Source organism: Ornithorhynchus anatinus, chromosome 10, assembly GCF_004115215.2.
Source record: "Ornithorhynchus anatinus isolate Pmale09 chromosome 10, mOrnAna1.pri.v4, whole genome shotgun sequence".
In the NCBI taxonomy this organism is placed as follows: Eukaryota; Metazoa; Chordata; class Mammalia; order Monotremata; family Ornithorhynchidae; genus Ornithorhynchus; species Ornithorhynchus anatinus.
This window is the reverse complement of record NC_041737.1, coordinates 57607575-57635043: the sequence shown is the minus strand read 5'-3', so window position 1 is coordinate 57635043 and position 27469 is coordinate 57607575. Positions and strand designations below refer to the sequence as shown.

Here is a 27469-nt window from a genome sequence, read left to right as displayed (position 1 = left end):
ATACCTCTTGCCTTTCAATATCCCCCTCCCTCACCGCAGAAGAACTTCAAGGACTGAGGGTGGAGCGGGGTATGGGGAAGTGAGGTATCCGGGGAGGGGAAAAAGGAGAAAGGGGAGAAGGGAGAAAGAAAGGAAGGGGGGAAAGACACACCCTTACCCTCTAGCTGCCCGCGAAGGCAGCCCCGAAAGACCCCTCCCTTCCCTCTCCCGTCTCCATCCCAAATCCCACAGAAACCCAAAGGTGTTTTGTTTTACTTATCGTTCCCTAGCAGGTCCGGGTTCCATTTATCTCTCACTCTTTCTCTCTCTCTCTCTCTGTCTCTCTTGCAGCTGGAGTTGTGTTGGGGGTTGGTAGGATCCTAACTTTTTTTTTTAAGGGACCGATTACCAGAACAGACACAAACACCCCGTTGGAGTCGGGCCCGCCGTGTATGCGGGCGGCACTGTCTTACGCGGGCGGGGCGGCGGCAGATGGAGCCTTTTTCGATTATGATTATGATTATTATTTAGGGTCGTTACGGGTAGGGGTTGAGTCTAGAAGAAGGAGAGGGCTTGCTCTCGGAGGAGAAGTCTTTTCTTTTTCATCCTGCGGTTCTGAAACCAGATCTTCACTTGCTGATCACTAAGGTTCAATCGGTCCGAGAGCTCCCGTCTCCTCTGACGCGTTATAAACTCGTTCACCAGAAATTCGCCTTCCAGCTCGGCCAGCTGCAGCTTCGAGTAAGGTTTGCGCTTCTTCCTCGACCTCGTGTGAAGCGGGTACCAGGGAGTGCCTGAGGCGGGATAGGGGAGGCGGGGGGCAGAGGAGAGGGGGCGAGTTATCGATTAAAAGAAAAAGTGAGTAAAGTGAAAGAGAAGGCCCGATCCTGACGTTCTCTCTTCCGGATTTGTTCCCCACATCTTTCCTCCTGTTCCCCACCTCCTCTTTCCGCCTCCCTCCCCTCTCCCCACTCCCGTCTTCTTTCCCCCATCCCCTTCTCTCCTTCTCCTCCCCATTCTCTTCTTTTCCTAATCCCCCTCCTCTCATCCCCTGACGTTTGTCCTCTTCTTTCCCAGACGCCTCCAGTCCCAAGGAGGACCCCTACTCTGACCGGACCAGGCGGGGCAGCGATCTCGGACATGGACCAATGAGGAAATAAGTGTTGTTGGCGGTGATGGTGGCTTTAATTTCATTTATTATTATTATTATTATTATTGGAGGGAGGAGGTGTTATAAGGGCTTCCGAGAATGGAAAAAGGAGTCGACCCCTGAGGGAGAACGACAGGTTCTCGCCCACCCCCCCATATGCCCACCCCACCCTCCATCCTGAAGTTGCCCGCTCCCACTCACGACGTCCACACTCTCTTCTCTGCCCCCGGCCGGCGAGTCTCTCCCTCCCTTTTCCGGGAGGGGAGCGGGGGTGGGGAAGGGGAGATTTCCAGGTTTATAGGGGCTTCCCCCTCCGCCCCCACCCCTTTTCTTTGGGAAAGCGACGGTCCGTTCGCCCAACGCGCTGCTTCCCCTAGCGGTCCGGGCGCACATCACCGAGTGGCGGGACCGAAAGGGACCAGCGGTGGGTGGGAGGGGGATGGGGATGGGGGGGAGGTGCGGAGCCCCATGTCGCGACAGCCCCGGCCCCAGCCCCCCGAGAGGGGTGGGCTTACCGCTGGCCGAGAGACCGTGGCCCTGGTTGATGGGGGACCCGAGGGCCCCCGCGTCGCCGCCTCCTCCTCCTCCGCCGCCGCCTCCTTTGCCGCCTTCGTTGAGTAGAGACGAGCCGGAGTCGGACTCGAGGGACTGACAGGACGCGGGGTCGTGCGGGGCGGAACCGTCGACCCCCGGCCCCACCGCCGCCGCCGCCGCCGCGCTGTAATCGTACTTGCCGCCGGCGAAGGCCATGGCCGGGGCCGCGGCCCCCGACGGCTCCAGGGTCATCAGCCCCGTGTCCCGGCCCCGCTCCTCCCGCTTGAGCCCGGCCCCCGGCTCGGAGCACGCGTCGCGATAGTAGCACTTGGTGTCGTCGACTCGGGCCAGCTCGCACGTCCGGCCGAAAGGAGGGCTGAGCGACACGGGGCCGCCGAGGTAGGGCTGCGGGTAGGCATTGCAGGGCTCCCCTGACGCCCAGGGCAGCGAACACACATTGTCCCGCCGCGGGTAGGGCAGCGAAGGAAGCCCGGGCAACTGTGCCCCCGAGGCGCGGAAGTTGGGGAAATAGAAGGTGTCGCCCGTGTGGATATTGACCAGCGGCCCCACGAACCCAGGGTTCAGGAGATTGTGTTCGCCCATCTCCGCCGGGCCCGACCGACGCTTCTACTTTAGTGCTCGCTGACATTAAAGATAGTTAAACCTGCAGCTGCTTGCCATTGGCTGTGGGGAGGACACGTGCCCCCCCTCCTCCTGAGGAGGAGGAGGAGGAGGAGGAGCGCGAAGGACAAGACTTGGGGGGGGGGGGAGTGTCGAAAGCCCCCCCCAATCCACCGTGGACTATGAGAGACCCACCGTCGTCCCCAACCCCTCCCCCCAGGATTGAGAGACAAGGGGAGATGGTTTATGAATCTTTTTGGGGGACTAAAAAAAAATCATAAAACGTTTTATAACGCAAGGAGCGACGGGGTTTAAAAATACTAATAAAGGTCACACACGCACACACATACACACGCGAATCACGCACCCCAGCATCTCTCCCCCCGCCCCAGATGTGTGCGCCTCGATGCCGACAGCTGGGCGAGCGCTGTCTGCCGTTCTTTAATTAGCTCCTTTATTAACTAAAACCGTTGGAATTTACAATATCTCCCCAATAAATTACTATTAGATATCGTGTCATATAAAGTTTACTGGCTCTTTAAGGAGACGGATGAGCCCGCTGGCTACAGGGGTTTATTTACAGGAGGGGGGGCAGGGGGCGGGTGAGGTGGAAACCGGTTTGCGTGACTACTTTTGGATTCGGGACTCTCGAGCCACAGCGCTTTCTCCGGCTGCCTCTCCCTCCAGGTATCGCCAGTACCCCCTTTTTTTCCTGCGGGGGGTGAGGGCGGTTTGTGTGTGTGGGGGGGTCTGGCTTCTCTCTGGGCTCTCCCCCAAGGTCTTCATTCAGTTGAAAGAAAGTCCCACTGTCAGAAGGAAAGGAGCCGGGCCCGCTAGCTATCTTCTTCCTGGAATTTCTTCTCCAAAAAAACAAAACAAAAAAAAAACAAAACGGGGGCGCTCCCCCGGGCGGGAGGGAGAAAGTCGGGGGCCCGGCTCTGGGGAGGAACGCAAGGCCGAAGGGAGAGGGAGTGATCCGGGCAGAACAGATTCGCGGTCTGGAACGAGGAACCGAAGCTACATGCTTGGGACCCTCGGGGGAAGCCGCGACCCAGAAAAAAACCATCCAGTCCATCCCAGTGTTGGCGGAGGACTCCAGGTTGCGGGGCGGAGGCTGGAAGCAGGGCAGCGTGGGGGAGTGACGACGGTGGAAAACCTACCAGATCACTCCTTTCCGTTTGTTTAAAAGACCAGGAAACATTCCATCGAAATGTCTAAATTTAAATTTAAGCACCTTACAGCGGGAGAATCGCTAAATCTGCCGACACTGCTGAGAAAGGTAAATAATTTTCTGGGTAAATAGACAGCTAGGAAGGCCGACGGACGGAAGGAGAAACCGAGAGGGAGGGAGAGAGGAAGAGAGAGGGACAGGGAGAGACACAGAAACAGAGAGATAACTCCCAGCTTCCTAGTGCAGAGAAGCCGGTCAGTAAATCCTTAGGTCCTTAGGAGATGTTTTTAAACCCTTAAGAGATAGCTCAATCAGCTGAGCGATGCATCGCCCACAAAGATTCGATGGGTCTGCGGACAGACAGATATAGGAGGATGCCCGTGCAAAGCATGCGGACAGACATTTTCCCACCCTTTCTGGGCTAACCGGACGCCCCAGAGAGTTGACCAAAATTCCTCGGATTCCGTTTCTCCCTGGGAGAGTCGAGACTGCACACCCCTCCCAGCTACACACACATACCCTCACACACACGCACACAAACACACCCTCACACACTGTCACACACTCACACATCTGTTCACTTTTCTTCTACACTCCCTAAAAGCAAACAAAAAAAAATCCCCAAAGCTCCCCACCATCACAATTTTCCTTTCTTCCCTTTGACCCCTTTTCCGCTCCCTCCCCTTGGGCGCTCACCCCCCCCCCCCCAACCCCAAACCAGTTAGGGGAGGGAAAGTGAGAAGGGGAAGATGTTCTGGAGTCGGGAGATCCCCCACCCCTCAACCCCTTCAGGCAAATCCACAGCCGCGGGGACAGGGAGGCGAAACTGGATAATGTCGGTTTCTGGCAATGGGGGAAATAGTTTCGTCTCCCGGCCTGGGGAGGAGAGGGGTCGTCAGCCCCTGTGCCCTCCCCCGCCCCCCACAATGATCCAGATAAGAACCCACTAACGTTTTAATGAATACTCTCATTCGGTTCTTGGTGTTGACTCTATTGTGAAGGGATTTCGCCGCGCTATCCGGAGTATTTTTCTGATTTTTCTTTTTTTGGGGGGGGTGTCTCCTCCTTTATTTTCCTCTCCACCGCTTTTAGGGTTCCAACTCCATTCTTTCCGTCTTTCTTTCTTTCCGTCTCCCATCTCCTCCAGTCCACCTCTCGAGAAAATGTCCCGTGTGGACTGAGTTCATTTGAAGGGGAGAAAGAGGGAGCTTCAAAGGGAGTCGCTGTTTTTAGCAGAAACCGCTACCCCAACCCCAGTACATAATCACACACACACTTTCCTCTGCCTTTGGTCTTTCTGGGTTGAGTGCATGGGGACGGGGACTTGCCCAGAGGAGAGAGGTCGATGGATACGTGTGTGGGGGGGGGGTGTTAATATATCTAGGAGAGGCGATGGAGCGGGGATCTGGAAGGGAGGAGATGGAGGAGAAAATAGGATGGGGAGATGAGCGAGGAGACAGATGGAGGGGGTGGTGTGTGTCTCCTGCCTCCCCGAAGCTGCCGGAAAAAGCGGGCAAAGAGCAGGAGAGCGACAAAGGGACAAATTCTTCTTCCCCAAAGGGGCACCCCTTCACCCCAACTCCCTTCCGCCTTTCCCTTTTTTGAAGCAGGTTAGGGGGGAATATTAGGATTCTCTCCCTCTGCCCCTGGAGCCTAGCCCCCTTCCCTCTCTCGGCACCTCGCTGCTTGCCCTTTGGGTCCGCCGCCGCCCAGTTCCTCCGGGCTTTTAGCTTCGCTCCTGGCTGGGACCGCAACGGCCCCGCCGAAGGATTCCACCGAAATCTAAAACCAAAATTAACCTCACAACACGCGCCCAAACAACAGCGCGCGCGCACACACACACACACACACAATCCCCTCCGCTTGCAAAAGCGTCCACCGACCACGGGTGAGACATACCTCCAGCCGTCTCTGCCGCAGCCGCGATCCCCCCCTGCCCCCACGCCCGGAGAAACCCCGGTTAGAGCGCCGCGGTGGCTTCCAGCCTAGGATGGCGTGCCCAGGCCCGGGCAGGCCGGACGGGTCAGCGCATCGAGCGAAAACGCGGCACATTCCTCCCCACCAAAATCCGCCCCCAACCCTACCGCGCCTCGTCGCCGCCGTGGCCAACAGCTGGAAATCGCAGCCTCGTTAATTAACTTCTTGATTAATTAAAACCGATGGGTCGGAGCCAAAGAGATGCCGAAGTGGCCCCTTCCCAAGGTTCAGCTGCTCCGACAGGGCATATGTATCTATATCTATAGATATCTATAGATAGGTAGACGTTCTTGTATTCATATATGTGTGTGTGTGAAGGCGAGAGCAAGGGGGAGATAATATGTGTCAATAGCCAGTATTCACTGTAGTGTAACCTATACCACACCCTATTTGTTACACAACCAGATAGAATCACATAACAGTATAATCTAACTTTTGCTGTATCCTACAAGCTAGACCATTTTACATAACCTAGACTGAATATCGCAATCTATACCACCCTACATCACCTATATAGCCATAGTAATCATATGAAAATATAACCCCTACCATACATTGAAATCTAAACCATATGCCATAATCTATGTAATGTATTTAATAGCATAAAAATGTACTATAACTCAAACCATATAATACCATTTAAACTATGTAATATAATAAATGCCGTTTAATACAATCCAAGCCATATATAACAATTTAATAGCGTACTATAAAGTATACCATATAGCCATCTCTACCATATAATACGACGCATACCATGTAACATAGTCTCTAACTTATAATACAATCTACTCCAAAAAGTAGAGTCTAAACCGTAGAATCAGATCTACAGTGAAATGTCACCCCTACCGAAGAATACCATCTGCAAGAGAAATGCGAGTTGCATTGTGTAATGAAGCCTACAATATATCACAGCTACCTATACTCCACCGTGTCTCCTCTACCCGATTACCCAATCTACCCGGAAGGTGGGCTCGGAAGAGGCTAGGCTGAGAAAAGGAGCCTCAGTTCCACAGTGGAAACAGCCCGTCTCTCCGTACATATGGGTGCACCTCCCCTACACTCACACACACCACACAATAACACACACAGACCCTCGTATAGACATACATACGTTCAGGCACGTGCACATTCACCCACAAGCTCATGTACACACGGTCACCCACACATCCACTCGCGCGAGCGCGCGCACACACACACACAGTCTCACATGTACACACGAGCGGGATCAAACACACACATGCACACACACACACACTCACAGAGTCTCACCCCCTCATCAGACGGCGCGGATATTCCGGTGTCACTGAGCGGGAAGAGCGGAAGTACCGGAAGGGTGTTTGTGGGTGGGAAGTGGGACGGTCTGTACCTAGGTTCGGTCCGGGGGCCGCTCGGAGCACTTTCCCGGGTTGGCTTCCTGTAGTTGCGGCCGAGGCTTGACTGATCGTTGTTTTCTTTGTCGCGGGGGGAGGAGGGGAGAGTTGGCGAGGAGACGGTTCAAGGTCACTGTCTAGTTTGCAAAAACCCGATCGGGGCCGTATGCAAAGCGAGTCTGTCGCCGCGATTCCCGGGATTGGGAAAGGGGGTTGGCTGCGTGGAGAGATGGGGAGGGAGGTGGCTAGGGATCCCCGGAAGACCCTCCTAGCCACCCCCGCCCAGGCTTCACTCAAACTCCCTGACCTCGATCAAACTCGCTTTATCTTGGAGAGGAGGAGGGAGGAGGGAATTTAGCTCCGAGGGCGTGAAGCGGGGGCAGGCGTGGGGGAGAGGGGACCGGTTTGCTGGGTTCGTCCCCCTCCAGGGCCCCTTCACGACTCCCAGATGGAACTGGGAAACCACGATCGACCCCCTCCGTGTTTCCCCAGCCCCAGCCCACCCCAGAACCATGGAAACCCGGGTCCCACCCGGATCCCTGACGTCCGGGGACCGGAGTGGATGGAGGGAGAACTGCGGGCCAGAACGGTCCCCACCTTCGACCCGTTTCATTTTATTTCCTGCAATTCATCTGGGCCTGAAGGGAAACTAGTGGGGAGCGTGGCGAGGAGGGCCGAAGTGAGGAGGGGGAACCGAAATCTACCAGGGGCTTTAAAAAGGGGCCTGCATTTGGGCGCTTAGGCTCCCGCTGCAGCCTGTAATGTTATGCACACCCACCCGCCGGCGCCCCAAAGTTTTGCGGGGAAAGGAGGGGATCGAAATTGGGGTTCGGCAAAAGGAGGAGCCCCCTCCGGGCCGAGAAGCGTGGGCCTAGAGGGGAGCCCCCCGCTACAGCTGAGAGGCGAAGATCTTGGGCCGGTTCCGGGGTTCGGGGAGGAGGAATCCTCCAGCCCATGGCGCAGGCTCGGTACGATGCCCGCCCGCCCGTCCCGGGGCGCGCTCGGCTTCCACATTCCCCTCCGCCGCCAGCAGAGGCTATCCTCCGCCTACCGAACGCCCGGGAGTCGCCGCCCCAGACTCCAGGATCCCGGGGTGGGGGCGGTTGGGGGGGAAAGGGGAGGGCTCAGAGCCCCCACCCCCAACCCTCTTTCCACACCCTTACACCCGCCCGCAGCCATCATCAGACTCCCGCTGAGCTGGCCCAGAATATTTGGGGAGCCCCCCCCATTCCGCAGCCCCCTCAGATACCCATCCTGTCAAGAGAAAACACCCCTCAGCCCTCAACCCTCATTATTCTCAGGGAAATTGGGGGGGCCCTCAGCCCCCCCCCCCCCCCCAGACCACGAAGCCTGCTTCCTCACCGCCTCCCCCACCGATCAGACACCCCCTCAAGGTCACCAGACCCTCCCTAAAAAGGAGGGCTATCTCTCGGCTCGTTCATCCAAAGAAAAATCTACCTTCAGTTTCGGGGGAAGGGAGTGGAGTTGAAGAGGGGAACGAACTCGCCCTATCGCTGCTTTTGACTACTAAATATGGGGGTGCGGACCTCGTATATTACGCGCCGCGAACTTACCTGGTGTGAAGATCGGGTGTCTAGGGTTGGATGGGTTGGGAGCGAGGCCCGGAGGGGAGGAGATGGAACGGCTTCGGATTTTTTCTTCCTCTCCTCATCCCCTCCGCCCTCTACCCCTTAATTTGAAAACCGGGGTGGAAGCCGGAGAATAGCGAGCGAGGAGATGGGGGGCAGTTTCGCTGCCGCGTTTTATGAGGGTTAATAGCTATTCTGTCTAGACTTAGGCCAACACCTCTCTATCAGTAAACAGAGGCGGCCGCAGTAGGGGCAGAGGATGCGGGGGGGTGAATCGACCCTCCCGGCTCAATGGCAACCGGAAGATCAAGGCCTTCGCCCCCCCCCGCGCTTTTCCGCCCTCCCCCCTCCCCGCCCCCCGTGATGTCCAAGGTCACAAAGGGCCGAACTTGTCACGGTCAAGGCTACAGAGGAAACCGCGGTGGTTGGTCGTTTAGCTTATCGCTACTCCCGCCCCCCCTCCAATTCCTCACTCCAACCTCCCCCACCCCTTGCCCAGTCCCCGCCCTCCCCCCCTTTCAAAGACCCTCCATCCGCCCAGATGTTGTGGTCAACAGCTCCGGCCCCTAGCCACAACATCTGTCTGAACTTCGCTGCTTGATTTTCCTTTGGGTTGGGGTTGGTGGAGAGACGTTTTGAGGGGAGTCCGGATTTTTCCAGAGAGAGGGGGTTGTTTAGTGGGGAAGGGTCTCGGATTCCCTCTCCCTTTCTTACTCTCCTCCACAAATAGTGGGACAGCAGGAGCCCTTTCTCTGGGGAGAGCCCAGGCCCTCGTTTGGGGAGGGGCGCAGGGATCCGCTTGTCGGCTCGGCCTTCTGGTCCCTCGACACAGACACTCACACAAAACTTCACACACACACACACGCACACACAGTCCAGCCGTCCAATCCGACCTGAGCTGTAGCTGGAACCGGAATTCCAGAACTCCAGGGACCAGGTGGGGAAGCGGGGAGCCAGAAACGCTGGGGGTCTCGGTTCTCGGGTACTCGGGCCCCAAACTTCCAGTCCCGGAGAGACTGGTGTAGTTAGGAGGCAGAGAGGATGAGGAGGGGGTGAGAGAGGGAGGAAGAGGGCAGCGTTCTTCCTCTGTCCCCTTTGCCTCTCCCAGTCGACTCCTTGGTCAGCTCCTCTTGAGACAGAAACAGAAACCCAGAAGACCGACCAGCAAGGGGAATGAGAAGGTTTACTAGAAGTTTGGAGGGGTTGGGAGGCCGGGGGCAATCCGTACATTTGCCAGTGAACACCGACCGTTACCCCTAAATTCTCTCATCTCCAAACAACACGCATCGGAGACTCCCCTAAACCTACCCCATACACTGCCCCCCGCCCCCGCCCTCTCCCCGCACACCTCAGAGAAAGGGACCCTTATTAATCCAAGAGGAACTGAATTAATTCATACTTCGCATCAACACTCTCAATCCTAACAAACAGTTCACCTACATCGGAACATACATACTTCTCTCACACATGCACACACACATACACACACACAGAGGCACCCTCTCACTCTCCCATACATGATGCATGTATGTGTTTGTGTGTGTATGTGTGTTCACAAACATGGGTGAATTTCCGCATCCGAATGTCAAGTTCTTTTCAGTTGATTCTCCTAGATTCCAGCCCGGGTGTGCAGATTTCGTCGACTCCAGGGTGATTTATTTATGTGAGGCTTGGACGGAGAGGTGGGGACTGAGGAAGGGACAAGAGACCCCGTCCATAATCCTGCAAATTTTCCACGATACCTCCTCTCACTCCCCCAATCCTTCCCCTTAAGTCCTCCTGTCTGTCCATTCACGCCTTCCATAGGGAGATGGGATCACCTCAAAGCTAGCCGAAGGGGTCCAGGGAACTCCGCGAACCCCTCTTGAAAGGGACCGCCCCCCATTTCTACCTTCCCCCACCTTGCCGTGGAGGCCTTTCCCTTCTCCCTTCCCCCTCCGCCCCATCACGGACAACTCCTTAATGCAGACCAAGGCCAAGGGTAATGAGACAGAGCCGGGGACGCATCTACACAAGCAGCAGTTAGCTGGATAATTCACCCAAAGCATTTACCTTGACAACGAACGTTTGAAGGTGGGGAGAAGCCTCACCCACCCCCTTTCTGGGAGTTCTCCGGATCACTGAGGCCACTTAGACCCGGGTGGGGAGGAACAGACGGGACGAGGACGACGGCTAGCAGAAAAAAAGCCCGGTCAGAGGAGAGAATCCTTTGTTCCCGACGTGGAAAGGAGAGGCTGAGTCTAATCACGGGTTAGATCGACCCCTCAGTGGGACCCCTTCCCCGCCCCCTTTACTCCTGCACCCTGGATCAAAAATATTCTCTCTAAATAAAAATTGCTCCAATAAAGATGGGAGACGCGATAACATTGTTTCAGACTATATCTCTTCTGGAAGACTCTTCTTTGGCTGGTGCTGTAACGAGCTCATTAATTTCGGCGGAAATAGAGATAGCGCCGAGCGCGTCGAGAAGACAATTAGTGGGTCTGCCTAGGCCGCCACTCGCCAATCATCCGGGTATTAGGCCCCAGTGTCAGAATTCTGGATCGTTGTGCTGGGGAGAGATGGGTGTTTGCCTGTGTGCCTTGAGAGATGGAGGGGAGAGACTATTATCCGGCGAAATTGACTGAAAAACTGCGCTTAGCCTCCGGGGCCAGAGGCTAGTGGGGTGAGCCGGGGGTATGTGTAGGGGGGGATGCTCGGGAAACGAATGAGCAGGGTGATCGGCCTGCGACCCCCCACCACCTTTTACCCATATAGACGTGGCTGTGAGGGTGGCCAAAGGAAGAGTTTGTCCCGTCGAGGTGAGCGGTGGGGAGGGGCGGCGGGAGATCGCGGGGGGGGGACGGGTCATTGCCTCCGTCTGGTGGTCCACCCCCAGGTCCACTTCCCGTGCCGTAGCGGATAACGGGAAGGGACCGTTTCCTGGGGTCAACGGTGCGGGGTCCAAGGGAAGGGGCGAGAAGGGGACTTACTCCCTTTGTTCTTCCCCTCTCCCAGCCTCACAGCACTTATTTGCACATCTGTAATTTGTTTATTTATATTAATGTCTGTCTGCCCGCAGACTGTAAGCTCGTTGAGGGCAGGGAATATGTCTGTTTATTGTTGTATTGTACTTTCCCAAGCGCTTAGTACAGTGCTCTGCACACAGTAAGCGCTCAATGAATACGATTGAATGAGGGGAGGCGCTGGCTTCTCAGGCGACTGTTCGAGATAAACACACGGACCCCTGTCTCCCCACCCCTTCTCTTTCCCTCTCTCTGTCTCTCTGTTCATCTCTGTCTCTATACTCTCTGTATGTGTCTCTATCTGTGTTCCTCCCTGACTCTCACTTTCTTTCTTGGCCTCTCGGTGTGTGCATCTCGCTGGCTCTTTATTTTTCACTTTTTTCTCTTTTTGTGCTTCCCTTCCTCTCCGTCTCTCATATTTTCTCCGCCTTTCTCTCACTTTGAATTTTCTCTCAGTCTTTCGATCTCCGTCTCTCCTCCCCCGACCTTACTGGGCGAAGGACCCGAATGCGAAGACTCCCTGGTCCACGAGTGAACGAAGAGCATTTTCAAACCTGAAGAATCTGAGTCACTCGCCGGCGTAGGCTGGACCGAAGCAAGGCGCGGGACTATAACAGCGAAATAGCTGGACTGGTCCGAAATAAACTAGACCTTGGAGTAAACTACACCTTGGCTTCTTCGCTTTCTTGCTGGGGAAGCAGGGATTTCTGCCCAGGACATTTGTAGATCTGAAATCCCCGGATGATACTCTGGTGTAGACCCGGGGTGATCCCTTTAGAACACGATTGATGTCCAGTACGAAGGAAGGATTTGAGACTCTTCGACTTCCGTCACTAATCCCAATTTTCGCTCACCGACTGCCCCGTCCAGGGTCTGTTTCTTGGTCAGTAGGAACTGTCCGTGAAAGTTGGGATGTTGACGCCCAGAAATTCAAGAAGAGCGTTGACTGGCCCAGACAAACCCGGACACGACCACCCCGCCAACCCCCCCCCCCCCCGGTTTAGCCGGTGTAGACAAGTTGTTCTGATGTCTGAACCCCTTTGTGTACCGTCCGAGACATTTATATAATTTTTTTATGTTTAGCCCACAGCGCAGATACAGAGCCGAGGCTTACATTGACACAGCGTTTAATGTTTTCCAACAGCGTTGTCGAATAATCTAGATCTCTCGCTTCGAAGCCAAAAAAAATGATAGTTTATTTTAAAAACAGGTTCACGTTGGGTTGTGTGTGTTTGTGTGTGTGTGTGTGTATTTGTGTATTGCATTCAGAACATTGTCATTCGGACACCACAATACTATGTACAGATACGAGACATTAAAAAAGAAGAGAGAGAACACGGTTGGCGAGGGGGGTGGTGGTGGGAGCGGGGGGATGAGTAGCGTCCAGAGCAATATCGGGCTGCGTCTACATCAGCAAGATGATGATGGAGCTAGGAGTCAAATATCCATATTTTTCATGGCTCTCAAGGTTGGGGGGAGGAGAATCTTTGAGGTCAAAGCGCATTTGAGGAGAGGCTGACCTGAAGAATCTGGATCGAGGTCTTCATACTACGCTCCGCTCGGGTAAAAGTCCCGAAACCACAAAGTCCAAGAAACTCGGATGGTGAGGTGACTCCAGTCCCTTCCGAGATGAAATTCCCCCTTTTTTCTCAAGAAAAAAATTACTGACTGCTTCCATTTTCCCCGTCTTCCCCACCCCCCGCCCCAACAAAAAGTAAAATTACTTTAGCAGCTTTAAATATATTTTTTTCTTTCTTGGATTTCCACGTTGAGACAGGAGAAAAAGAGAGAGGGCGAGTGGAAGTTGGGAGCTTGGCAGAGTTAGTGGGTAGGATGAGTCGGGGCCGTGTAGGATTCGGGGGTTAAGGAAGGACGAGACGCGGATGGGATGGGGGTGGGAGAGGGTCGGGGGGAGGTGGGAGGGGGCCGCTTCGGAAAGAAGGTACAAAACCCCGATCCAGGCCCCGTGTCTCGACTCTGCCTACGTGGCTGGACCCGTCATTATTATTATTATTTATATCATTATGATTTTTTAAATACACACAGACCACTTTTTCAGATCCTTTCACAGGCCCGGGAGAAAGCAGGAGTCGAAAGGGAGAGATCCAGGCCATCTCCCCCGTTCCCCCCCGTCCAGTCTCTAGGTCAGGGCTCCACTGCCGCAAAGAAGCAGAAGGTAATCCGGATTATTTGGCCCAAAAAACCCGCTTTGGCTGGAATGATCCGGATCCTCATTTCCACCTCCCTTTCCTCTGGGGCTCGGATGAGGGAAGAAAGTGGAGACGGGACGTTAATCTGCCGAGCTTCCATTGCTTTTCAGGTAAAACTCCCCTCACCCCTCCTGAGGAGCCTCGGACCCGGGTCATTCCAACCCAAAAACCCGCTTCGGTTGGAATACTCCGAATCAACATCTGCCCCCTCCTTCTGACCAGTGAGAAGCAGCGGAAGGAAGGCAGTGGAGACCCTTCCTTCTCCCGGGCTCCCGCGAGTCCCTCTGTCCTCCTCGTTAACATTAATTATTATTATTAATTATTATTAATATTAAATAATCGGTTTCCTCGGTGAAGAGTCCAACGGTGGGGGTGAAGGGTGTCTTATGATACAAAGCGGCGAGATAAATAGGGCAGGGGGGAGGCCTGGGGGGCTCTGGGCAGTGGCGTCTGGTGACGTCAGGTGGCGTGCAGGTGAGGCGCTTTCGATTTACTGACCACTTTCTTCTCTTTGACGCGTCGGTTCTGGAACCAGATGGTGACCTGGCGCTCCGACAGGTTCGTGGTCGCCGAGATCCGCCGCCTCTTCTCTTTGGTGATGAACTTGCTGGCCGCGTATTCTTTCTCCAGCTCCTTCAGTTGGATCTTGGTGTAGGGGACACGCTTCTTCCGGCCCCGCCGGTAGCTGCTCCCCTCGGGCTGCAGAGGGACCACATCTGAAAGGAGTACCGGGGGTGGGGGAGAAAGAGAAAGAGAGAGCGGGAGAGAGAGAGACATGAGCGAGGAACCATCTGGGGGGAGGAAGAGACAACGGGCTTGGGGTCGAATCTCCACGGGCCCGGATATTAGGGGTGAGATGGGGAAACCTACTTTGGCCTGCATAATCCAGAGGAGATCCGTGGAGACGCGAGCCAGAGAACAGCCCCCCCCCCCCCGAAAGTCAACAGAGATCCGAAAGCGCGAAGTGGGGGTGGAGGAAAAAGGGCTCCTTGGTAAAAGGGGAGGGGTTTCTCTCTCTCCGAGGAGAGGGGGACCCCCGGATTTCTCTATGCCCTTAAACCCGGTCTTCACAGAGCCGCCCTCCCTCCCTGCAACCGGACTGCTTTGTCTTCCCCTCCCTCCCCCAACCCCCAACCTTTCTGACGGAGTTTCAAGTCTTTGTTTCGCAGCAAGCCCGCCCACGAAAACAGCTTCGAGCGGGGAGACGGCTGAGGGCTGGGCTGGAGATAGGACCCAGGCAGGCCCATTCCCTCTCATTTCCTTCTCGCGTACTTCTTTCCCCTTTCCCGCTTCCCTAACCCAGGAGAGGATCCCACGCTCCCAGGCTAGGTAGGCCGAGTTGATCCCAACTAAGCAGGTCAAAAATTCGCTCTAATTTTTTTTTGGGGGGGGGGAGGGGAGAGGCTCATCTACATTGTCCCGGGCAGAGTCCAGCTCCCAGACCCTCTCCCGGCAATCTCGGGATGGCGTCGGAGAGCAGGGCCAGGGTTTGGGGGGTGGACTTTGAACAGATTTTCCAGGCCAGCTTCAACGCCCAGCCAAGGTGCGGTGAGGGCCTCGTGGATTTGGAGTTGATTTTCCAGAAAGGTCCGGGTCACCGTCTCAACTCCGCTGTACTAGCACTCTCGCTCCCAGCCTCAGTCACAGGCGGTGTCTACACGGGCAAGCCGAAGTGGGGGCTGGAAAATCGCTCCCTGAATTAGGTCACTCGCCGAATGCCTGAGGGGCCAAACACCTCAGGGTTTTCCCGAATTATCTGGATAATTCCTCCCCCTCCTTACTCCTCCTTACCTAAGCAGATACAACTCCCTCCTCCGAGATCCTAAGCCCAAACCCCACAGGCACGCGCACACCCGCAACCACCCGCATCTACACTTTGTCCCTTTAAGAATCCGCCGTGGTGTATGAAGCAAGTTGAATTCTCTACAGCGCGCTGTTCGACAGAGGAGGCGGTCGTGCCGCCGTAGCTCGCTTCTTCTCTCTTAGCACCCTTTCTAGTGGACTTTTTTTCGGTCGAAAATCCGGATTCAGCCCCCGGCACCGGGGACCCTCTACCTACTCCAGGCGGACTACACGGCCAGAGATTCCATTTCATAGCCTCGCATTATGTGATCTTAATAGATTGAATTTTCGATTCTATCAGATTCTATTAATAGAGTGCATATTGCACTGTGGACCTCGGCTGCGCTCTCTGAAATCAAATGGATTCTGCAAAAACACATTCACACGCACACACAACACGAGTTAGCACACAGACTGTGTAAATGTCCCCGCCACTTTCTCACCATTCACCCACAGACACGCACAACCAGACACACACACAGACACTCAGACAGACACACCCACATAGAAACACAGATATAAAGACATCCGTGTATACGCATGTAGCGCTGCACTATAAATAGCAACTTGCTGATGCTTATCTCCTGATATATATCTCAATTTATATTATAATCACTATTTACGCGGGTATTAAAATCTCGGAATAATTATTTCAAGGCACAAAGAAGGAAACCTCAGAGTAGTTCAAACCTACGAAGGCGAGTGTGTTCAGATAAACAAATCTACCTCTTTTCACTTGGAAGTTACACAAACACATATGTTCAGAGTAAGAGATATTCGTGAATGGACAATATTCTTATAAATAAACAGCACTCTGCACACACACAAACACAGCACTCACTCACACGGACATCACGTTCTCATTACACATCGCACACACTCACACTCACTCTGCACCGGGGAGCTCTCTATCTGCTCCTGGCAGACCACCCTCACCATACACAACTCACAAACATGCCATACATTCACACATACACCACCCAATCCGAAACAATCCTCACACACAACATACTCACACACTCCTCTCCACCTACACGCTCACTCACATAGCAGGTAGAGTAACATCTCAGAGGAACGATGTTTTAGAAAGTCACCTCCCCCCGCCATACACCAACACCCTAAATAAATGAAAATACCATTTTCAAGGGATAGTATAGCCTGATTAAATAGATAATAGTTTCAGAGGCTAAGTGAAATCCTTTCGCCAGACTCTTCAGACCCAGTTAGACCCCGATCCAGATCTCGCCCAGCCCCAACCCTAGCAGAGCCCCAGATCCATCGTCTACCCTATGCAGTCACACCCCTATTCTCCTGTCCTGCCTAAGCCCGGTCTCAACCCAGCCCCCAGCCCCAACCAAGTCCCCCTACTCGCGAAAAGCTTGCAGCTCCGTAGCTTCACAGTGAGCAGGGAGATAAAACTGGGTTAGTCGCATCCTGTCTCCGTCCCGGCTGTAACCCTGCCCTGCCCCATCTCCGTTCCCGGCTCTGTCCCCACTCTGTCCCCAAATCTCTCTCCGACTCTGTTCTGACCAGAACGCGATTCCTCGAGTGAGAGGTTAGAACCCAGTCTGGGGAGAGAATTCTCTCTCGGCTCCTGCCCAGAACCTGCCAAACACTCGGCCCACCTCGGCCATTTTTATTTTATTTTATTTTATTTTATCTTTAAAACACAACGTCCTTTCTCGCTACTCCAGTCCGGGAGAAACCAGGCAGAGGGTCCCCACTGCAGGGGGTTCTCTTCTTCTGTCTGGGACTCCCCTCACCCTTGAGCGGTTGGGGGGAGACGGGAGACTATCGGAGCCCCGGATCCCCTTTTTCTTCAGGTCGGGCCCTGCTCTCTCATTCAGGGGGCTGCCGTTTCCCTCCCCCCGCATCGTCGGACCTCTCTCTAACCGGATGGAGTGGCGTTGTCACGGAGGGAGCGGGGGGCTTCCAGAAAGTAGCCCCGGGTCAGACGGACAGCGCCGCTCGGCTCAAGGGTCGCCCCTCCTCAGCCGCCACCTGCGGTAGACACCCACATCCTCCAATCATTTCTATCCTAGCCCCTCTCCCTGGACTCCCCTGTTGGAGGTGGGGGCGTCAAATTGGATCTTTCCGCCGTTTGGGGTGCGTGTGCGGGGGGTGGGGGCGCAGGGCAGAAATTCCCAGTTACCTCCAGAGAGACCCGATCGGGCATCACGACCCGGATCGTTTCCCTTGCTCCCACAATTTTTCGCGCTCCCCAGGCAGATAATAATAATAATAATAAGGATGGTATTTGTTAAGCCCTTACTATGTGCCAAGCACCGTTCTAAGCAGATGCTTTCCGGATATTCAGGCCTCGCGACGATCCGCTTTATGCCCTAAATGCCCCGACGATTGGGACGAACGGAGCGGCTCTCCCTCCAATAACAGTCCCCCGCCCCGACCTCATCCCCCGCTCCCCCCACACCCCCGTCGCCCCGCAACAATTGGTTGCGGACCCAGAGCACTTTTATCCCCGGTTTAGACTGTGAGCCCGTTATCGGGCAGGGATGGTCTCTATCTGTTGCCGAGCTGTCCATTCCAAGCGCTTGGTACAGTGCTCCGCACATAGTAAGCGCTCACTGAATGAACCTCCAACCCCCGGGATCCCAAGCGAGGGTGTTTTGGGACCCGAGTCCCCTCCCCGGGCCTGGCGGCGATGTGGGGGGGGGGCCGGGGCAGGGGTGGGGGGCTGGAGCCGAGCAGCCGGGCGGCGGCGATTGCTTCACCCTCGGCGGCTCGGCTCGGCTCGGCTCGGCTCGGCCCGAGACGTGTCGGAGCAGATTCGCCGGCGCATTCCTGAGCTCAGCTCACCGGGCCGGCTCCCGGCGCCGGGCGAGACCGCGGGGGTGGCAACGGCGGCCGCCAGAGACGGAGCGAGGCGGGCGGGTCGGGTTGGTGGAGGTGGGGCCCGGGGAGGGGGGCGAGGTGGGGGGGAGAGAGCACCGGGTCGGGAGGAGGGAGGAGGGGGCGAGCGGTCCGGCGGGCGGGGGGACACGAGCCCCCTTACCTGGGAACGGCGATTTCCAGAGGTGAGCCGACTGACTCTGCTCCTTGGAGCAGTACACCTGACTATCCCAGCTGTTGGAAAGAGCCCAGTGTTGATAGCCCTCCACCGGGATCAGGGCGTCGTGGCGCGGCTCGGGGTGCCCGCTGATGCCGGGCACCACAGACACGTCCAAGTAGCCGGGCACGGCCTGGTAGGAGCTGGCAAAGCTCGGGTAGAAGGCGAACTCCTTCGCCCGGCAGGACAGCTCCTCGCCCGCCAGGGATCCCGTCGGCTCCTGGAATTTGTCTCCCGGGTGATAGGCGCACGGCTTCTGCTGCAGGTTCACGTTGTGCGACAAGCGGCAGCCGTAGTAGCTGCCCCCGAAGGGGTAGCCGTAGCCCAGGCCGGCGCTGGAAGACGTGGGGGGCGCCGCCGGGGGCGGGCACTGGCGGGCCGCCTCCGGGGCCGTGATGTCCGTGTAGACGGGGCCCTGGTGGCCGCCCAGCGGGGCCGGGGGGCGGCCCAGCACCGGGTGGGAGAGCAGGTCCCGGCAGTGGCCGGAGGAGCAGCTGCCGCCCAGCCCGTCCATGATGGGGGTTTTGCTGGGGCTGATTCCGCCGCCGCCACCTCCTCCTCCTCCTCCTCCTCCTCCTCCTCCTCCTCCTCCTCCACCGCCGCCGCCGCCACCCGGTCCGGCGCTGCTCTCCGCCGAGTTGTCCTCATAGACGTACATGAGGCTCTCCGGCCAGCGCGGGTGGAGGAGCAGCGAAGTCGTCATGGCATTGCCTGCCCCGAGCTTTTGAAAAACTCCACTTGCCAAAGGCTGAGAGCGAGGAAGACACCTCGAACCCCCTTTCCCCTCCCCCCCCTCCTCCTCCTCTTCTTCCCTCCCTCCCTCCTTGCAGCTCTCCTCCCTCCCTCCTCCCCGCGCATGCGCCCCGCCTCGCTCCCCGGTTCATTAAGAAATCCTCCGACACACATACACATTCACACACGCAACGCCCCCCCCAACACACACACACACACATATACACACACTGACACACATACGCTCGCTCCCACCACGTGACCTCATCCACTCAGCGAGAGCCGGCCGTCCCCACGTGATGCCCGGGCTCTGGTCTCCTGGGTTCCCCTCCCCTGAAGGATGAGAAAGGCGGGGGGCAAGAGGAGGAGGGGGTGGGGGGGTGGGGGGGAGAGGGCGGAGGGAAGAAGAGAGGGAGGAAGGGAGAGGGGGAGGGGTGGGGAGCCCGGTGCTCATTGGCTCGGGGAAGCTAGGGAGGGGTAATAGGGGGTAGGGGGATTTAAAGGGGCAGGGCAACGCCCCCTGGATGGCAGGGAAAACGCGTGGTGGGGGGGCGCTAGGGGAGGGAAAACGGAGAGGAGAGGAGGGGGCTCGGGCACCGTTTGGCCGACCCAAAGGGGCATGGTGGGTGGTTTCGGGGAGGTTGAGGAATTGGGGGTAAGGGGATGGGGCGTGCCGCCCCCACCCGAAAAGAAGAGCCGGGAGAACGGGACTTGGTGCGGGGGGGCTCCAGCATAGAATCACATCTTTGAACGCGGAGCCAACCGGCAAACAAGCGGGAAGGTGTAGGGAGAGGCGGAGGTCTCTGTCCCCCTCCACCCCCCACACCACTTTCGGCCGGAAAGCCCGAGTCTATCTCCGTCTCAGACTGTCCCCGTTCCTCACCTCCAGCTCTCCCTTGTGAGTAATTTGAATAGGGAAAAAAGAATTCGGGTTCTCCCCCTCCTTCCGAACCCCGAAATCACCTGTCCTCAATCTTGGCTTCTCTCTCAGCCGAGAAAAGAAAGCTCCCCCGATTCAGAAAGAAGCAGAAGGGACCCCGAGAAGCAGAGGGGACCCCCGCGAACTCATATTCCCAGCCGGGAGAAGCGAGAAACCCAGACCCAAACCCATTCATCTCAGCGGAGTCTCCGTTGGTTGTTGGTGGTGGGTGAAAGGACGGTGTCTCTCGCTCCCGGAGGACCGTCCTAGGGGTGATCTCTTCCCTCTCACGCTTTTTGGGCCCACCCACTCCCCAAAGAACCACCCCAGGGTGTCTCCTTGTCCCCTGGATGCGCTCCCAATCTCCCCGCGTTCCCAGATCCGGACGCTTCCCCGGAGCGGAAAATCTACCGGCTTCCAGGGCACGCAGCCCCAGAACAGGGACCACTGAGGCTCAGAAAGAATCTCAGGGCAGAGAGACCCGGGAGGACCCGAGGGGCCGAGTATCCTTCCTCATGTATTCGGGGAGCGGTGGGAAATGATCAAAAATCGATCCTTGCCACTCGGAGGGAAGGGGGACAGAAAATATATATTTTTAGACATGTTCTTTCTCCTTCAGTTTCTCGCAGCATTTTGCGACTCCATCCTAGGTTGGAACTGGGTTTGGGTGCACAGTCTGCACCTCCGGGGAGGAAGAGAAGAGAAAGTCCAAGATGGGGTAACCGGCGGAAGACCCTTCCCCCACCCTTCCCCTCCAGCGATCCCCGTTGCCCGCCAGTTTCGGAGTTTCGACCGATGGAGACCGAGTTCACTTGGTTTCTGAAATCTGGTTGTGTGTATTCGGGATAAAGGTCAACTTCTCTATGAGGAAAAAAAAACTCCTCTAATCACCGCTAATCATCATATTATATGCATCTTTCTCGGATTTATTTGGGGTTCTTAATTGTGTGACTCATCGGGTGATTATTTGGGAAATAAAAAGAAAAGAAAGTGGCCGGTGAGTCTTGGTCTGTGCGATCCGGAGGGCAGTTAGATCTGAAGGGAGAACGAGGGAGAGAGCCAGACAGAGAGGCAGACAGAGAGAGACTCCGGGTGGCGAGTTAACCGAGAAAAAAACTGGGGGGAAGAGAAGGGGGAGAGGAAGAGGCAATTTTATGTCTAAACGACTCCCGGTCCAAGGTCAAGGTAAAATCCTAAAACAAAGCTTGTCTCCCCTCCCCCATTCGCGTCTAGACAGGGGCTTCAGTCTCGGTGTCTGAACGAGGACGGGGTTCTAACCCAAAACCCCGCCGCTGCCCAGACCCGAGTTCGAACCCCGCTCGGGGGTCGCCGGCTTTCCCCCCACCTCGCCCCGCCTCGCCCCGTTCCTCAACAGAGAATCCCACAAAAGACCTTTCGCTGTCACCTCGTCTACGCCCCTCAAAATGGTGGTCGAAGCTTTGGGGTGGTTGAGGGGAGGGCAAAGACTTGGACTTCTGGGGTCCCTGGGACCCGCAATCCCCCCCCCCCCACCCCCGAAGAGGAGACTTAAGGGGCCCTGGAAGTTAGACTCTTAAAAGAGAGCTGCCCGTCCATAAATGAAATTAATAGTATGTGCTTTTCCCTGGGTTTATGTAAGGACAGCCACTCTCCCTAGTGCAATGAGATATAGATTTAATTAAGCTCGGCACTTTACAATTCCATTTATTGAGGCCAGTTGCCGGGCGAAAATTAACACAGAAAGTAGGAGTGAGAAAGGGATGGGGGGGCAGGAAATGGGGTTCCAGGAGCCCCACACCGACACTTTTGCCTTCCACTTTCCCCCCACTTCTAATCTAGACTCTCCAAGGTCTCCGCTCTGATTCGCGTTCCCCGCTCGTCCTTCAACTGGCCGTCGGATTAGGGGCCGCGAGCGAAGCAAAATGAACCATAACAATGTGGGTTCGGACACCTCCTCCTCTCCAGAAGTGGGGAGCGGCGGTTAAGGGGGCCGGGACGCTAATAGAATAAAATTGTACCAAGCTCCTGGAAGAAAAGGAGCTCTGGTGGGTGGGGATGGTAGAGGTTGCGGGATTTGGTGGGGGGGGATGGGAGTGGGGAAGAGGCATCATTGTATCCCGGGGCCGCCTCTGTCTGTGCTTGGCCCTTCCCGCTTCGGCTCTTTCTCGGTCTCCATCCACGAGAAATTTCCCGTATTTCCGTCTCTCTAGACCACCACTACCCCTCCGCCCCCACCCCACCCACAAAACGCGGATCAGCTGCCGTTCGGGTGCCTAGATAAACTCCCACCCACCTCCTTCATCAGCCTTCTAAACGGTCCGTCTCTTTACCGATCGATTTCCCGAACTTCGGTGCCCAATTCTGCTCTCTGTATTTCCCACGGGCGTGGGCAACCGCTCTGTGAATCTGCACCCTCAACCCACGCGGACATTTGGGTGTGGAGCCCGTTCTCTTCGAGCCTCCTTTCCTCACCCCCAATCCCATCCTAGGTCCAATTCGGGGTCCCGATCCCAGGCAGTGCCCCCTTTTCAAATCGGCAATACTCGGGCGGGCCTAACTTTTCACACCGACAAGGGCAGCATTTTTACAAAATCGAACCTCTTCGAAATTATCATAACAATAATAACAATAATTTAAAATAAAACAAAACTCTGAGCTTCCCTTAGGCTTCTGCCGCAGCCCCGACTCTTTTCAGAATACCTCGTGGAAGATGCCAGAAGTTCCGAGCCCCCGAATCCCCCTGACTGCGGCTCTCACCCCCCCTGAAAATGGAGTTTGTCAAGGGAAACCGAGACCCAAGCAGAAACCCTCTCCGCAATTCCCCAGACCAATGAATCCGGCGGGTTCAAAATAGCTTCAATTTGCTTTCTGCGTGTGTGTATGTGCGTGCGCGCGCGCGCGTGTGTGTGTGTGTGTGTGTGGCCCTGAGGGTGTCCACAAACCCAACCCGACCCCCGTACCCGGCTCCCCCCCAGGCGCTCACATCCTCGGAATGATCGTGTCCAGTGGACATATTTGCGGATGGAAATACCAACCCCGACCCAATCCGCGAGTTTAGGCCCAGAAGGCAAAGAAGTCCAAGTTCATTTCTAAGTTAAACAAGGGAGTCAAAGGGAATAGGGGAGAGGGGTCTTTTGGGAGTGTGTGTAAGTGCGTGTGTGTGTTTTGGGGGGCGCGGGTTATGTGGAGCGGTCCGTCTTCCTCACCCAGTAGAGATATATGTGTGTTTATGTGTTCAGTTACACACACACGGACAGGCACTTACACACATACACGCTCAACACGGGAGCTCACACCCGCCAACCCCAACCTTTCAGGCCTTTCCCTGCCGGTGAACTCAACTCCGAGACTTAAGTGATCATTATTTCCCCTCCCTCCCCGTCTCCTCCCCTCCCCGACTCTCTCTGCAGTCTCGGGGTACCCCCCCCAAGGGCCCCCACCCCCTTCCAGCGCCCAGGGTTTTGGGAAAATAGAAGGGGGCGGCAGAGTCGAGGACTGCAGCAAGGGGACGGGGCCTCCTCGGAGTGGCTGTCAGAGGCACTCAAATTCGGGGGACCCACCCTCTCTCCCCTCTTTTCTCCGCCCCCGTTCCTAGGACTCCTGCCGCCCCCAGGGCGTGGCTCTGGGGTTCGAGGAGCGAAAGGAAACGGACAAAGCCACCAGAGCCTCAGCCCGGCGGAGGGGGTGGAGGGTGGGGGTCTTTGCCCCCAGGGACCCCGGAGCAGGAGCGGGGAGCTGGGGGGCCCTGGCAAAGGAGGGGAACCGGAGGCGCCTGCGGCTTCGTCCCTCCGGTCCCCGAGGCCGGGAGCGTGTGGACGAGGCCGGGAGCGTGTGGACGCCGTTCGTCTGGTTCCCCCGTGGGCCCCGGACCTGCGTCGCTTTTGACGTCTCCACCCCCGCAGCGCGGCCCCAGCACGGCCTGGGAACCGAGCGTCTCCCTGTTCCCTCCTCCGCACCCCGAACCCCCAGACTGGGGAGCGGCCTAGTCCGGGGGCGGGGGAGGAGGGGCTTTGGGGGGAAGGGACAGACGTCTGCCCCTCTCCCCTCGACTCATCCCCCCCCTCCAGTCCCTCCTCCACGATGATGACGAATCCCCACGGAGGGGGAGATCCGAACCCCCAAATTTAGGGTGGGGAAGGGAAGGGTGTTTACCTCTCACGGTCCCCCGCCGCCACCTCCAACTCCTCTTAGCCCCTCACCATCGCGGGCCGCCGGGCCCCGGGGGAACCTGGGATAAACAGGGGTGGTCTCCAGAAAACCCCCGCCCCCAGCTTCCCCTAACTCTCTGTCCCCAGTCCCCTCCTCATCCTCCCCGCCCCCAGCCTCCTCTCCCCCTCCTCAGCCCCAGATCCTAATTCTGCTTTTTCTTGCTCCCCAGTTCCTGTGCCCCATTCATCTCCCTCCTTCTTTCTTCTCTCCACTCAGGACCCTCCAGGGAACCCCCAAACCACCTTCCGAAATGGACAAAACAACGCGAATAAAGAAAATCGAGTCCAGAAATCAATAAAATAACCCACTCCCCCCCCCCCGCACCCCTGCCACGCTGCTACTTTTATCCTAGATTTGGTGTGTGAGCGCCCCCTCCCCCACCCACACAATCCTTTTCCTCTTCGGCAGGTACCCCTCCCCCTTCCCCTTAACCCCTCTTCCCTTCCCCTTCCTCCCAGGAAGCCCTTCAAAGGCAGACGACCCCCCGCCCTCGATTTAGGCCGACACCGCCAGAGAAGTCCAAGTTCATTTCCAAGTTAGACAAGAGAACCGAGGTGGGTGGGGGGAGGTTTTTTTTGTGGGGGGGCGGCCCGTCTTCCTCGCCAGAAATATCACAGTCTGTCCCTTTTGGTCAGGACAGGGCAACAAGCCGAGTAGCCGGACGAGGTATTTATCCCTTTTTCCATCTTCTTTCCCTCCGTCTGCGTTGGTCAGGGATCTAGTCGGGGGCGGGGCGGGAGGGGGAGGCGAAGACTCGTTATCTCCCCTCTCCCCAAACCCCACACCCATTTCTGAGTTGTCAAGTTGCTTTTTAAAAAGACCATGACAATTTATTGAGTAAGGGCGCGGGGTTTTTCCCCCAAACACCGTAACCCGGCGCCCCTGGACGAATCGGAGTTTGGGATTCTCCGACCGGGTAGGGCTGTAGGACGGCGCGGGCCTCGACCCCGTAGTACCCGGCCCGCATCTCAGGCGGGGTCGGTGAGGCAGGCGAGGCGGGACCCTTATATCTTTGTGGGGGCTGAGGGAGGCGGAAAGGAAGAAATGCGGGGAGAGTAAAAGGAAAAGAGTTGGGGATTGCGGGGAGAGGGAAAGGAAGGGGTGTTGGAAGGGAAAGGCTGGGTATGAGGGGAACTGAAATCATTGGAAAAGGCAGTACACTACGCACACATACACACACACAAACAACCCAACCCCAAACCAAACCCAGCCCTCTTCAGCTGCCCGCTCTCCTCTATCTCCCGCCAAAGACGAAAATTCCACTAGACAACCCAATTCTCATCCCGAAACAGGGAAGGCGCGGGCGCAGCGATAGAAACCCAAACAGCCGATTAGAAGGGATTAAGAAATTCACTCGAAGGGGCAGAGAAGACCAGGAGACGAGCAGAGGACGGGGGCGGAGGGGAGTGCGAGGGGAGGAAAACCCAGAAGGAAAACCCAAATGGAGATTTAAGAGAGGAAAACGGACTGCGACCGATAGTCTGGGGAGGGGAAGCAGGGTCTCAGGCTGGGCCTGAGGCTGGGGCCGGGACAGGGGCTAGGGAGGCGGCTGGGGCAGGGGCTGGGATGGAAATACGACGGGACTTCCTCCTCATTATTCTTTCTTTTATTATTATTATTGTATTACTACTTTTTCAAGAACCCGAACTTGGTGTTGACAAAACAAAAAGGATGTCAGAGGAAAGGGTTTTGACTTGATTTCGAGGGACTGAGCAAGGGTCTGAGGTGGATAGGGCCAGAGGTGTGTATGTGGGTGGTCACCTAGAAGTACCCTGTCCCCATCCCCACTCCAAGGAAAGAAGAAATGCTCAGCTCCTCAAGCTCAGAGACTGAGACCCCCATGCTTGAAGAGGTCGTGTGTTCGTTTGGACATGCGTGTTGGGACATGTTCCCTGGAACAAGCATATTGGGAGGAGGCTTACCACAATTGTTGGGATGTGGGCTGGCCCATGGGTGGCCCATAGGGTCTGGAAGTAGAGGACCGGAGTGACAAAGAAATGAGGAATGTCCGTCGGGCTCAGGTGTGGTCGCGGCCAGGAGAAAAAGGAGGGGGGGATGTCTGGTGGGCGATTCAACCCCCTCCTGGGGTCCCCTGAGCCGAAATCAGCACACCGCATCCGTGTCACCGGGTCTCGGAGCCCCTCGCTGGGGAGCGGCTGGGAAAGGTTCAATCCCTGCTCACGTAATCCTGTGTCTCTCCCACCTTACTTCGAGAGTTACGGACACAAACTCCCTTTCTCTCTCTCTCTCTCCTCTTTCTCTCTCTCTTCTTCTGTCTCTTCTCTTTCTGTCTCTTACACACACACTTTCCTGTAACTGTCCCACGGAACGCCTTGTGTGCATACACAATGTATTGTGGGTATATATTTGTAACGTGAAAAATGTTCTGCGTCTATAAATGCATAGGCAGAATATACTATGTAAAATGTGCAGAATGTACTGGGTGGACGCCTAGCTGTAATAGCAGCAGCGGCGGCGGCAGTAACAGTTATCTTAGAAATAGTAATGTCTACAGAACATCCATTTGGTCCAGTAGATAGTATGAAAGAGGGACGTTTTCCTTGACTACAAGAGCCTTGTATTCTAACAGGGGGTTGGACATAAAAGTCTTTAGAACTAGTGTAGTCAAAATAAATAATTGAATGGGAAGTTGAATGTTGGGTGGCTGAGAAATTGTTTGTGTGTGTATATCTAAAATGTACAGCATAGACCTTGTATATGAAGTCAAGCAGCATATCATTATCATCAGTGGTAATTACTGAGCCCTTACTATGTGCACAGTACTGTACTATGCGCTTGGGAAAGGACAATACAAGAGTTGGTTGTCTACAGTTGGTAGACACGTTCCCTGCTCACAACGAGCTTACAGTTTAAACGGCGTATACACAGAATGTACTGAGTGTGGGTCTGCGGGTGTGTTTGCTTATATACCTAATGAACAAAATATACTATTTGTGTGCCTACAGTACATACTATGTATGAGTAGTGAGGTATAGACCTGTCTTTTACTTCTGTTGTACTCTAGCAAACTCTTCGGACAGTGATATGGTTCCGGGGAGGTTGCGGGGGTGAGGGGGGAAAGAGGAGAGTGCGTGTGAAAGAGAATACACTA

General features: G+C 56.0%; 2 protein-coding genes across 2 annotated transcripts; both read right to left on the bottom strand.

The window, feature by feature from the left end:
- Positions 1 to 534: 534 nt before the first annotated feature.
- On the bottom strand, positions 535 to 2266 carry HOXC12 (homeobox C12). Its single transcript, XM_029074093.2, has 2 exons — positions 1645 to 2266; positions 535 to 773 (listed from the first exon to the last, which is right to left on the bottom strand). The coding sequence occupies exons 1-2, from the start codon at positions 2264 to 2266 to the stop codon at positions 535 to 537; spliced, it is 861 nt and encodes a 286-aa protein (XP_028929926.1).
- Positions 2267 to 13963: 11697 nt separating this feature from the next.
- Positions 13964 to 19221, bottom strand: HOXC13 (homeobox C13). The gene is made up of 2 exons (XM_029074303.1): positions 18465 to 19221; positions 13964 to 14325 (listed from the first exon to the last, which is right to left on the bottom strand). The coding sequence occupies exons 1-2, from the start codon at positions 19219 to 19221 to the stop codon at positions 14069 to 14071; spliced, it is 1014 nt and encodes a 337-aa protein (XP_028930136.1). The 3' UTR covers positions 13964 to 14068.
- Between the last annotated feature and the right edge of the window lie 8248 nt (positions 19222 to 27469).